Raw genomic sequence first — 12,663 nt, forward strand, 5'->3', positions numbered from 1 at the left:
CGCTTCAACGGCATTTTATGATTTTTTTTTATCTTCGTAATGGTATGGCAAACAGACCGATTCTATTACAGGTAGACAGCATTTTCAGAACGACCTTGCCTGTGCCGATGATGCGTAATGATAGGTAAAAAGCTATGGATATATGATTCGGTAATTCATTGCTGACAGGCTATTTAGCTTTTAGGTAACTTAACAGCAAAGGTTTCCCTGCTCAGGAAAACGCTGTACTCACAACCTTAGCAAGGGCTGTAAACGAGAGATCTCATCGGTCGATTTTTCAGAATGTATCAGGTCAGTTTTCCTGAAGGGGTTACAAATGAGAGCTCTCTAATTGGCAGCTGCTTGAGAAGGAGTAGAGCGTAAAAGTGTTTCTTTCGCTAATAGGACGTCTGAGAAACTTTGCTCGAATCCAAGTGATATGCCAAATATCATGAGGCAAGCATCAACGCGTCCAGTTCACCTCGCTGCTTTGAAATTCTAGTCATACATATAATTTTTTTTTCGGACGCACTTTGCCGCCTACTCCATAAATGTACACTCTAACTTGTCCTTTGTCGTCATCATGCTGCAGGCAAGATCTTACGCTTACTGCTAAAATAGCCGTGCTAAAAAGGTGTCGGCCGTTGTAAAGAACGTTCCCGTAAGGAAATCAACTAAGTGTGTTTAATGTAAAGTACGCGAGGTACACTTGGGTGCCGGTTGCAAATGAACTCCCTTTGACGAATTACTGATGTTCTCCATTTTCAAAAATTACCTACATAATCGTATTTATAGTATGAACTTCTTTATTGGAATAATAATATCAACAAATCTAGATGTGTTTCTAATATGACCAGTTGTTATGTCTGAATTATGTGTGGTATACACAAACATGTCAAACAGAGATGTTGACGACGATAGCAATGATAATTTTTTGATGAAGAATTTTAATGTTGAAACAAGATGTGTTATTGCTCATTTTTTTAGCAAAAATATGTTTGCCATCGAAAATCAATTTTAAGTAGGAAATCGTGTTCGTCCACCGCTGTTCCTGCGCGAACGATCAACTTGCTTTATATTTCAGTTTTTTGTTACTCACACTCGTGCTGTCGATGGCGATGCGGAACCCGGCTGTAAGAGTCGAATGGATATTTTCACGATAATGAGTCATCTTGAAAAAACACAATGTGTGCCGCGGGACATTTCAAACGCTGTCCATTTACTAGAGTCAGCTGAAAAAAAATTATCTTGGACAGGGAAAAATCTCGCAATTCGACGCGTTCGGCCTCGAACCTAGCTATCAGCATCGTCTGAGCCTTCCGAATAATCACTAAAATTGTGATTAGTAATAATTCCGAATAATCACTTAGCTACTCTGAGGTAACACTTAATTATAATAGGTTCAGTAATAGAAAAAAAATAATTTTTGAAATATCCTGTAAACATAAATGTTGTCGTCCCATGTCCAGGTCTGTATCGAGCATTTGATAGGCAACCTTAGATGTCCTTAACTCAGTAGTACTAGTGAAAAGCGCTACAGCGTCCATACATAGCTATTGAAGTTGAAATGCTTGATGAATATTTTGTTGCTGATGCTGGCGCTCGTTTAGGTATATATATGATATATGACGTTTGAGTCTTCACGTATTTTTTTGCCTATTAATAAAATTCCTCCTCCATGTATGATCGATTGACCGCTAGTAATCCATGGCGACTGACTAGCGTCCTGCTAGTATAGCATCCTGATTTAAGATGATTTAACTTAACAGTATTTTAGCTGAATCCAATTTTCAGTTCTACTCAATTTTTAAATACACACGAGAACCCTTTTTCATAAAATGAGATTGCACTCCTGCCGTAATATTCTGAGATACAACAGACACGTGTTTTGCTAGCTATTGAAGGGAATCATCGTACAGCAGAAAGGTCTACAACAATAGCATTTTGACGATTTAAAAATTATCAACAGTAGAATAGCCACCGACAACACAAGCCTCGTATGTTTTGTATGCTAGCTTCTGTAGCAAACACAAACAAGAAATACACGAAAATCGATAACCGAATTACAATAGTACCTCGTTGGAAAACAGCACCATTGAATTTCAGTAATTTCTAAGTCGTTCCACAATGTAACTATCTCGGCAGCCGTTAAACATGAGGTTTTCTAGTTAGATGTATTCCATGGTAACTGTTACGCTGTGGAGCATTATCGTAGACGCTAGGTTTAAGAGCTCGCATCCTCTGACGTTTGTAAAAATCGAAAACAAACATAGGTCACTATATCTAACATATCACCAAAGTAAACTTTAGACTATGGATTCGTCCATCGAGTGGCTTTGACGAACGAATACTTTTGCCTTCTAAGCTGAAGACTAATATTATAGAACCCAACAGATGAAAATTTTGTCCTTTATATTCTCAAAATGATCAGTTACACGGATATTGGCTAAAATATTATATTCTCGCATCTGTCCTTTTGACCATATTCATATCACCTATGAATGTCATATTCAGAAGTTCCTCTTGGCTTGCTACCGATAAATAAAAAAAAAACGCGTCTGTAAAGCTACGTTATCTGCTCTACTAATAACGATAACTGGCAATCAAAAGTTACGCAAGCAGGGGCATATTTTGTAACGAAGAGGTACCTTGCATAAGATCTTCAGACCTGTGAGTTAGTTCTCCTTTCCAGTAGGAACTTGCTAATGAGGGTCACCGAGCTAACCATTCAGGTTCTATAACCATTTGCAATCTCTGCCCAAGTCGCTTGTTATACAACTGGGTAATTCATGTTTCCGACAAAACTGAGCTTTCTAAAAGAGCACACAAGTAAAACGGCTTTAATTAACATAGCTCTTTGATTACAATGCCTCATTGTTTTTAACTATACTTTAACTAACTAGTCATCAATTCATCATCACCATCAATCAGTTATTCATCAATCTATTGATAGGGCTGCTTCTTCTACTAACACGTAACCCTGTCTTGATCGGAAACAGTAATCATGCAAATTGTGAAGCTTGTTTCGACTGGACAAGTCAGATTGAAACAGTATCAGCATTTACCGGTTTATGAGATGCACGTGCAGTTTGTATTCGTAAAAGTAGACCTGTCCGTTCTCAGTGTGTTAACGCTAAACTGTGACAAGTGCCGTCAGCTTTCCGAATGCGCACGATACAAGACACTACCATCTTGGGAGCGTTGACGCTTGCCATTAGGTTTCACATTCTGTGTCACTGGGGTGAGCAGATGTCATCGAGAGTTTCATACAGGATCGAAACGCTCAGTTCTTGTAGTAGACGTTTTTCTCGTCTGTTTTAGATTTCCAATCGTAGTTTTCATCGACCTAGATATCCAAGAGGTCCCGCAAGAAAAACAAATGATGTGAAGTCGCAGGAACAACGCTGCCATAGTTACTCGTAAATCAAAGTTTGTTGACATTTTCTGTAAAGCCACGCTAACAGCGCCCTATTGGCCCGAACGCCGGATGGTTCTTGCAGCACGCGCAACGATCGAGTGGCAAAAACAAATTGAGATATCAAAATGCTTGAACATGTCCTCATCCACCATATTAACGACTTACGCAATGCGGACCAAATAAGCGATTTGTGATGAGCTGTGCACCAAGTAGTTTTCAATTTATTACAAGCGGGCATAGAACGGTCCTGGGAACTGTATCTACAATGGAGTGTGCGTAATATTGTCTTAAGTGCTGAGCCGCGAAGTCGCCTAAGGATTACTTTTCGAGCGAAATTCTCCAATTGAAGTCCATAATAGAATAACATTACAGGTTCTTATGAACAGCGTCTCCTCTGCATCGGGGATAACAGACATGTTTAGTCAACTTGATACATCCTACATAATAGCTAATGATTTTGAAATTTCATTCGGTAGTCGTGGTGGCGCTGCACCTAACAGACCATTCGACAAAGCTGAAGGTAAAAAGACGCGATATTTTGTAACGTTTATTTTGTAATGGTTCCACGGAGGACGGGTGTCACCTTTTATAAAAATTCTGTTACTCTAACAGGAACCATAAACGCCTTGTTATTTGTTGACGCGTGCAGATGCAGTGAGTTGACGCTCCTGGCTTTCATTCACTCTGCTATTTGGTCTGTGACAGGAGACCCGAACACGAGTAAATATGCAGTGATAAGAAAAAAGCGATAAAAACGTACAATTTTCCGCCCAATTATTTTGCTTGTCGCACAAATGAGCCGAACAATCAGCTACAATACGAGTTATTTTTGGCTGTTTACCTTATCGACTGCTCGGTCGAATGGCCTTGACTCATCTCTCGTTGTGCGTTCCTCAAATCCAGCTCATAAACAGTTCGTTCTCTTATCTATCGCCGCGTTTGACGTTTTAACGGCTACAACTGTTGATGGATGGACCGTCGAGGTTTGGTAACTAGCACTAGACAATCGAGAAAAACGAGTGAGATATTTAAAGATGTGAACTATAGATAAAACATTTAATTATCGTAAAAATATAGATTTAACTAAGTGAATGTCATAGCGCACTCGGTGAGTCTCCGTCATGACGCAAAGCATGGCCAATGAGACGGAAAAGAAAGCCCTACTACGCGTAGTTTCATATGATTATTTACGAGCAGCTTCGGTACAGGAAATGCAGATAGATTCTTCGAGAGTTTATGCCACGCGAGAATTACGTCCATGCGTCTCATACGCGCTATTCAGTAGAACTCAGCCGCATACAGTGATGATTTATGATATTGTCTTGCCCGATTGGTCCATTCCTATTCTAGGACAGGCATCGTGAACTTACACCTTACAAGAAACAAACTTACCATACGCAGAAAAACACGACTGAAATAGACTGAACCACAATATGAGTACACACATCTTACAAATTTAGATAGTCGTCCTGCGAAAATAAACTTATATTACTAAAAATATAAAAAGTATGCGAGCTCTACAATTGAGCTGTATTACTTAGTTCAAAGGAACGTGAGCAATCTCAATGTAGGTTTTAGTAAATTATGTAGCATACTTAAGGCGGCCTTATATGTTTTCATCTTGCGATTAGATAGATACTGTGCTGGAATCTCACGTATAATGCGTACAACCTATGGGTCATTATATTAACATCCTTAATTAAGTATTTACAGTCCCGGCAGGGCAAAGGGTCCATTTGTCAGAGCCCGGCCCCACCCTGCTGGATCTGATCGTGCGCCAACAACATCCGTCAAACGCCCTTTGAAAGAAAGAAGGCATTTATGATACTCTGAAGGAGGTGTGTTCTTTAAAGGTACCTTTTTCTTAGTTGTAATAATAATGATACTAGCTTATATAATGTACAATTGAAATATCAGCTACAGGGAAATTGTTTTATGAAAAGTTTTTCAACAGTACCGATAGCTATACTCTATCAGTTTGCTTGCTGCTCAGTTAACCCATGGGGCCTACGACAGCCATTAGTCATCAACAATCCAGTAATATTCTGCTTTTATATACCTACATTATACCGGTGACAAGTTTTCTCATTTAGCTAGGCAATAACTAAATCTATGTTTTCTAGCTTTTCTACACTGCCGTCGACCTTTTCGATTGAGTAAAGGCAGTGGCAGCGCCTGTAATGATCACTATACATAAAGCATTTTGATACGACATGATCTTAAATAAAGGAATCGCAAGCGTAGGGAGGCGAATCTTTCCTAGTAGGTGAGCGACATTATTCAGCATTGCTTTCGCCAGCTAAAAACCCGCTCGGCAAATAATCAAGCCCAATTAAGCTCTTCATTTGTTGGCCAACAGGCCATATCTAATTGTCAAAAACCCAACAGGATAGGTTCAGCTCATCTTGACTCCGTATCTAGTTGCGTTTGTACAGTTTCGCTACTCGATAATTTAGACGTAATTCTGTAGATTTATCACATTGCTAATCGCAGTAGAAGACGCTGGCTGCAGGGGTCTTCTACGCTGCCGCCGGCTACGCTATTGAACAAAATATAAAAGTGAGGCTGAACCAACCGGCTGTTTCGTGAATGAAGCAAATTCGGCTTGTTCTGCCGTACCGCCCTGCCGACATCCGCCGATTCGCCAGACCAATACACCCACAATATACAACATCACAGAAAGTTATATAAATAACAATAACGATCTACTGCAGTAGCATCATCTCTCTATTCAGACACTTCGTATAAAAGCTCAGCCGTATTTTCTGGAGGTGACGGAACGAGCAGACGAAATATCAACAGCACTGGTTTTGATTGTAGTCGCTATAGCGATAACATCAGAAATAAAAATAGCAGTAGTAGTAGTAGTAGTAGTAGTAGCAGCAGCAGCAGCAGCAGTTTTTAGAATTAACTAAAACAAATAAATAATAATAAACAAAAAGACATTGGCTTATAGGACCGGATGTTTTAAAACAAAGAGTGACAGTGACGACACGCCAATGATTCAGTGATGACTTAGGAACACAGCGAAAATATCGTTGGGTCAGCATAAATTGCGTCCAACGCCACGTGTGTCATTCTTAGTAGCAGCAGTTGGTTTTCGTAATGATTGTTTTCTTGAATGCTTTTATGTCAACTTGAAGTTTGTCTGTAGGAAGATTAGACGTGCAATACAATTAGTGAAGAATCGATTTATTAGAAACATATTTCCTAATAAAAAAAAAATATAGAGCTGTGTGAAAATTGCCAGACCCAGGCTCACTGTTAGCCTGTTGAACATGATGGATTGTGATGTGGTACTTTGGAGTGAATTGTAGGTACTGACTTTATCAATAGATAAAAACCCGCCTAGCTATCTATATTATCACTGATCACTGCCGGCCTGCAGATATAAATGCGACGTTATTTTTCTCGGATTGATGTTTAGTTTCATTGTCGGACCATCGGATTAACTGTCGCAAAACGAGTTGGAGCAAACGCGCAGTTCTGTCCATTTGGGACACAGCCACCATATCGATAACAGCCTAAAGATAGGCAACATAACAAACCTTTTTTCCAAGAACCGATCTGTATTGAAAAGAACGTACGATTTCATCAGTAGATGCAGATCTAAATGTCACTATTTGATCATAAACAAAGCCACCAAGAGGGCATTTAGCCAAGTGGGAGCGTTTATGGCAAATAGGCAGGTTCGAATGAACGAAAATGTGGTACAATAGATTATAGTCTAAAATGTCGTCAAAAAACATTGTCCTTATGGACAGTTAGACATTTTTCAAATGCGATTAATGTACATTTTCGGAAAAAAGAAACTCAAATCCAAAAAATCGAACCCTCAACATTGCTATTGTTAGACTAATACTACTACTACCACCCTAACGATACCAATACAAAATAAATATTTATTTTTATTGTTAAGGCAATACAAAGTATCGAGCATCGATCTTTGCCTTGTCGCTTGCGGAGCGTTTTTTGAAGCCGGATTTTGGCGCTCACTATTAGAACAAAATCTTGTATCGCAAAGCGACTGTGTTTCTCAAGTCTAGGTTCAAGAGTACATTATTACGACTTTTACAACTAGACTATTTTCTTGCTGTGGGCACGTCCGCTTCTAGGACGTTCTTTTCATGATGTCTCAATGAATAATCATAATAATACTAGTGGCTTATAAAAACAAATTTGCAATTAAAACATCTATAATAGCTGTCTGATTTTGGGTGCATTGGCGGAACAACTGGCATCAGCCAGTAGCGACGATCGAATTGAAGTAACAAAAGTAACAGTAAAAGATACATTAGGCCTTGCGTACAAATTGAAAATATCTGAAAAATGTTACGTGCATAAGAACGGGGGTATTACTGTGTCGTCTGCTTCGGCGGAATCCGCTAACTGTGTACTATGTGTTGTACACTATTCACTCGAATGGTACCGTAAACACGTGATAGCAGACACCATCGAAACAACAGCGTATTCATTGACGCGCTGGTATATATGTGTGACGTTCGGGGTCCTCATTACATCATCGCGTACATGATCGTGCCGACGAGCACTTAATAAAAAAAGATCAGCCACTGTCAAAGTGGAACGTTTGTCGCGGATGCGATGCGGGAAAGTATCGTGAATGGGAAAGCGATTGACGTTTACGCTCCTCCAATCAAGGAGGGTCACAACAGACGCTTACAAACACACTATTACTGGTAGTGACAGCGAGTAACTAACTGTACATGTACGATAGCGAATTGCGCTCTAGTTAAGAGTAGCAGCCGGGATTTGATTGATCCTATGCGACACGAGCAGATTACTATTTAGCTTCGTGCGTCGGTGGGTTTATGATGGGGAATTTGAACTGGAGTACTTTTTTGGAGATGCGAAAAAAAAAAAATAGAAGCGCGGCCGTCCAAACGTGTCGATCGGTGTTGATGGGATTAGCCGAAAGCCATGTAATCGCTAACCGGCAAAATGATTATCACCATAAACATAAGAAAATTGTAATACGCAGATACACCCATTTCATAAAATCAATATGTACAATTAAGCCCAGCTGAATAAAGCAACCGTTGAAGAACGTCGCCATATATTTTACTAATGATGACAACTTGATCTTTTTGTGCTTCGCTTATTCGTTCCTATATTGACCGTAGGCGTAATTCGAAGAGAGATAAAAATGACTATATATTTTACCGACGTGCGTTTGTCGTCTTGACAGCAACACACACAGGTCGACAGCCATATTGTAGCTCTATGGACATGTTCTTGCTGTTTCCGATAAGGTTTTGCTTAACTAAACAACAGTATTTATTCAGTTAAATGATCTCGGTCGGGCTGCTGCCTATCGTTTTTCACCCTTTCTGTACGGTAATACGTTTTCATGTTACGTACGTATATTATGCACGCACATGCTATGAAGGTATCAATCTTGGTCGACGCCGACGCCAATTCTATAATATGATCAATGCTTATCGCAACATACGTGCGTATCGTACACTGAATACTTTATGAGTGTCCTTTAAACTCAATAGAAAACCAAGCTTGAACTGGTCAAGCAGCAAAAATAGGATACTGGCATAGTTAATACATTGGGAACATTCAAAGTCTAGAAAAGTGTACGATACATAACAAGAGCATGATGCAAGGCTGCGATCTCCTAAAGAGAATCTAGTATTTTAGTCATGTAATTATGAGATATCAATTCGAATCATACTATACCTACGAATCAGATCTATGGAACCCTATAGATACTATCAGAAAAGGCTAAACATTTCTTGAAAGGTCCTTTCTTGCGCTGACGTTTTCGCTTATCAAAGTATTTAAACAACCTGTCCGAAAAAAACCTCCAAAGCTTCCTTTCCTACTTCCATATTAAATTGAAGAGCGTCCTACATGTCTTCGACGTCATGTTTTTGAAAAACATTTTCAGGTTAGCGTTATAAGTACTGGTTTAAGACTATACGCTTCGCCTCCTTGAGGCCGGGTGCTGTTAGAATATAACTCATCGAAGTGCCTTCTCCCAATTACGATAGGATGCTCTCGTCTTATTACATCCTCTTAATAAGATTTTTATGTTCAACAGATTTCTGAAAATTCTATACAGTTGTCAAATATTGAAGCTATATTTAAGAAATTTGCCATTCTGTTTCTTTTATATCCACAGGAGAAGCACTGCTTTACAATCTAACGAAATTACCCCATATATATATATATATATGCTCACTTCAGTAATAATGGGTGATTTTTTTGCGTCAGTCCAACTTAATACTGACGATGCTCGTTTGCAATGTAAAAAAGCGCCTGTCTCTGCTGAAAGAACCGCCATATAGATATTTACGGCAGTATTGATTGGCTGTCCATCTATCGGTATGGTACCATCGAAATACCTCTATTGGCATTGCAATCGGCTATCAGCATGCAGGTTGCCTGTCCTTTATGTTACGGTTACCGGCCAAAGCAGCAGTTGAGCTGTCGCCCGGGAAATAGGGGGACAACGAAAAACAGATACACCAACGAATGGAGGAATAACACTAACATCGTCGACATCAACAATAGCCAAGGTAGCAAAAAATAGAACGAAACGAACGAAACGTGATCGTTGATTTGAGGAGGGCCGATGGATGGTTCGTATATGTATAGTCAATTCACCAGCTTGCTTGGTACAGATGAAGCTCTCCAAGTGCAGATTGCCCACGCACAGCTGAAGACATATATAGCTTCAACAGTTTCATTGTTCGAATAGAATGAGAAATGATCAGAGAAGACGCGAGTAGCAAGCTGTTAGTTCCTAGTAAGTTTCAACAATTACTCATCAAATAACTCCAATAGAAATAACTATTATTAGTAAAATATTATTTTATTAACCGATACACCTACTTTTCAGTCGTTTATGTTACGCTTAACTTACTGCTAGACTTGCATAGGTTAGATAAACACGGCAACTTATAGAAAAAAAAAACTTCTTTTTTTCCAATAATAGTTTCCTATATCTTGGCATATGATTTCAGAGACTGGAGTTGAGCTTTGCCAATTGTATCAGTAATACAGCTCATAGCCTGCCGCAGATACCGAACCTATTCAGGGCATAGGAGCATCGTGAACAAAAACAGCTTCAAAATATATTTGTCCAATTCTATTCAAATGCGAATTTTTCGCATCAGGTCCGATTATCCGGTGTAGAGATTGTTTTATAGAATATACTTTGCTTATAATTATATCCTTAAAAAGTTGAACTTACATTGCTTTACATTTACTTTACTAATAAGTATGAACTTTCGAAGCTACATGAGACTGACCTTTGAAACGCTCGCATAAAGCACTACCTATTCGTATCGTGTACATTCGAATTAATATACGCAGCAAGAAACCCGGAAAGGCACCGACGGTTTTAGCCGATTTTTATTTAAATAATATTGCTTTAAAAATGAGACACTATAGAATCGATTGGCTTTTATCAACGGTTAGTTCATCTTTTTTCTTGAAAAAATTCGAGTACATTACTGCTAGAAATTTATATATATATATATATATATATATATATATATATATATATTAGTCCTAAGAGTATCCTATCTGCTGTTCAGCTGCTATCTCAAGTGGAAATGAATTGAAAGCTTTTGGCGTTGCTGTTAATAATCCACTGTCGGATGACTGAAGTCGAACACAAACGACCCATTCAACTATCCCTTCTAGCGAAGGACATGTGGCCTATAGAAGGTCAAAATGACTTCAAAAAGACTGTGTACACTTCATGTGAACATTCGAAATCAATTTACATTGAATTATCAACACAATCGATAATGTAATTAACCTATTCCATAAATACTATGGTTATGTATTGGGAGCTGCTATTTGAAGCCCGTTTTTGGTTCATTCTGTCTCATCCTTCACTGAAAATAGAACTTGAAATGACGCATTCAAGAACTACGTCGTCAAATGGTACACTATAAATTATCCTCTTCCATAGACCTCTTATCTAAGGACAAATTAAACGTAATTATTGTGACAACTCGCTTGGAAACTAGACAAATCATCGTTTCGTTCCTTTTTTTGCAAGCTATATTATATTGAACGGCACATAAACAGATCGAACCCTTTCAGGCGCCCATATAGGTCTCTGTTGTGTAGTTTTTGACATTTGGTAGAATGGTGAATTAGTTAGGCCAGGCCGGATCACCGTACAGATTAGCGTCTATGTTACTTGACCGAGCAAGCCATTGGTTTGTAAATTTCGACAATGGCCGTCGGTCGGCCACGAACCGCCGTCGGCTTTTTGCTACACTCAGTGACCATTTTTAGATTGTTACAATGGTTTTCCAGTAGCTGCTCGTATTAGACAACACACAAACTCGTTAACAAGATACATTTTGAGTTTCAGTTGCGGTATTTCGACGCTTGAGTTGTGTTTAGTCTTCGTGCACAGGAGAGGCCAGCACTAGCCGACCTTTTTTTTTTGGCTAGACTTCTATCTTGTTTGTGCCGTTATAACAAAAAAACTATAAAGGCCTAACTGATAGAACCGTAATAATTATAGGATAGAGCGCTTACACAGCTCGCTGCATGATCAGACATTCACAATCTCCAGCCGCTGCTGAAACCGATTGGACCGTCAATGTCGTAACCCCTATCCTCTAGGCCATATCTACGCCTGAAACTAATTTCTATAATAGTGTATAACCTACAATCCGTTGTAACATAGTAAAGCAGATCAATGTTTCGGACAAAACCAAGATTAGATCTACCTTGATTTATTTTTAGGATCATCCGAACCACCGTCGGTTTTTTGCTTTTCGCCCGCATTTTGCGTAGCCCATAAGGTGATTAAGTCTTTTTAATTTGTCCTAGCAAACGTTTATTTATTTCAACTTTCAAACTGAAATTACTATGACGAAATATTTAGTGCGGAACAATTATAACATACGTACCCATTGTTATGCTGACTAGCTTCGCATAGAAAGCTAAAAGCAGCGACGTTTCTGTCTATTTTACTGGCCTTCTTTTCTATGCGGTACGCCGTTAATGATCATGAGGTAACTTTTGACATGGTTTGTATTTTACGATAGTGATGGAAGAGGGTTGTAGTAACAAAAAGCTTGTTAATCGTTCTCCTCGTCCGGTAACAAAGATCCATTTCAACACCGCCTCACAGCTGATGAAAAACATAACAGTTCTGTATTTCGTTGTGTTATAGTTCCGTGTATATAATACGAAAAACGTTTTCTTACTATAGTATAAATGTAGGTCTTCATTTAATCTATACAATCTAGATAATATTCCAG

The 12,663-nt window shown here is 38.9% G+C and overlaps 1 protein-coding gene across 8 annotated transcripts in view; it reads right to left on the minus strand.

Moving 5' to 3' along the window:
* The window catches only part of LOC111248473 (uncharacterized), a 47,203-nt gene extending 34,875 nt beyond the window's left edge, over positions 1 to 12,328 (minus strand). For 2 of the 8 annotated variants that reach the window (XM_086982438.1, XM_086982433.1), the window contains exon 1: positions 2,648 to 3,031. Coding sequence is in view for 2 of the 8 variants with exons in the window: in XM_086982436.1 (XP_086838562.1) it covers positions 2,628 to 2,634 (7 nt within the window). In the remaining 6 variants the exon portion in view is untranslated. The other 6 variants (XM_086982436.1, XM_086982432.1, XM_086982437.1 and 3 more) reach the window with 5 other exon arrangements.
* Between the last annotated feature and the right edge of the window lie 335 nt (positions 12,329 to 12,663).

The sequence above is a fragment of the Varroa destructor genome, unplaced genomic scaffold (genome assembly GCF_002443255.2).
Source record: "Varroa destructor unplaced genomic scaffold, Vdes_3.0 BEIS01000003.1, whole genome shotgun sequence".
Lineage (NCBI taxonomy): Eukaryota > Metazoa > Arthropoda > Arachnida > Mesostigmata > Varroidae > Varroa > Varroa destructor.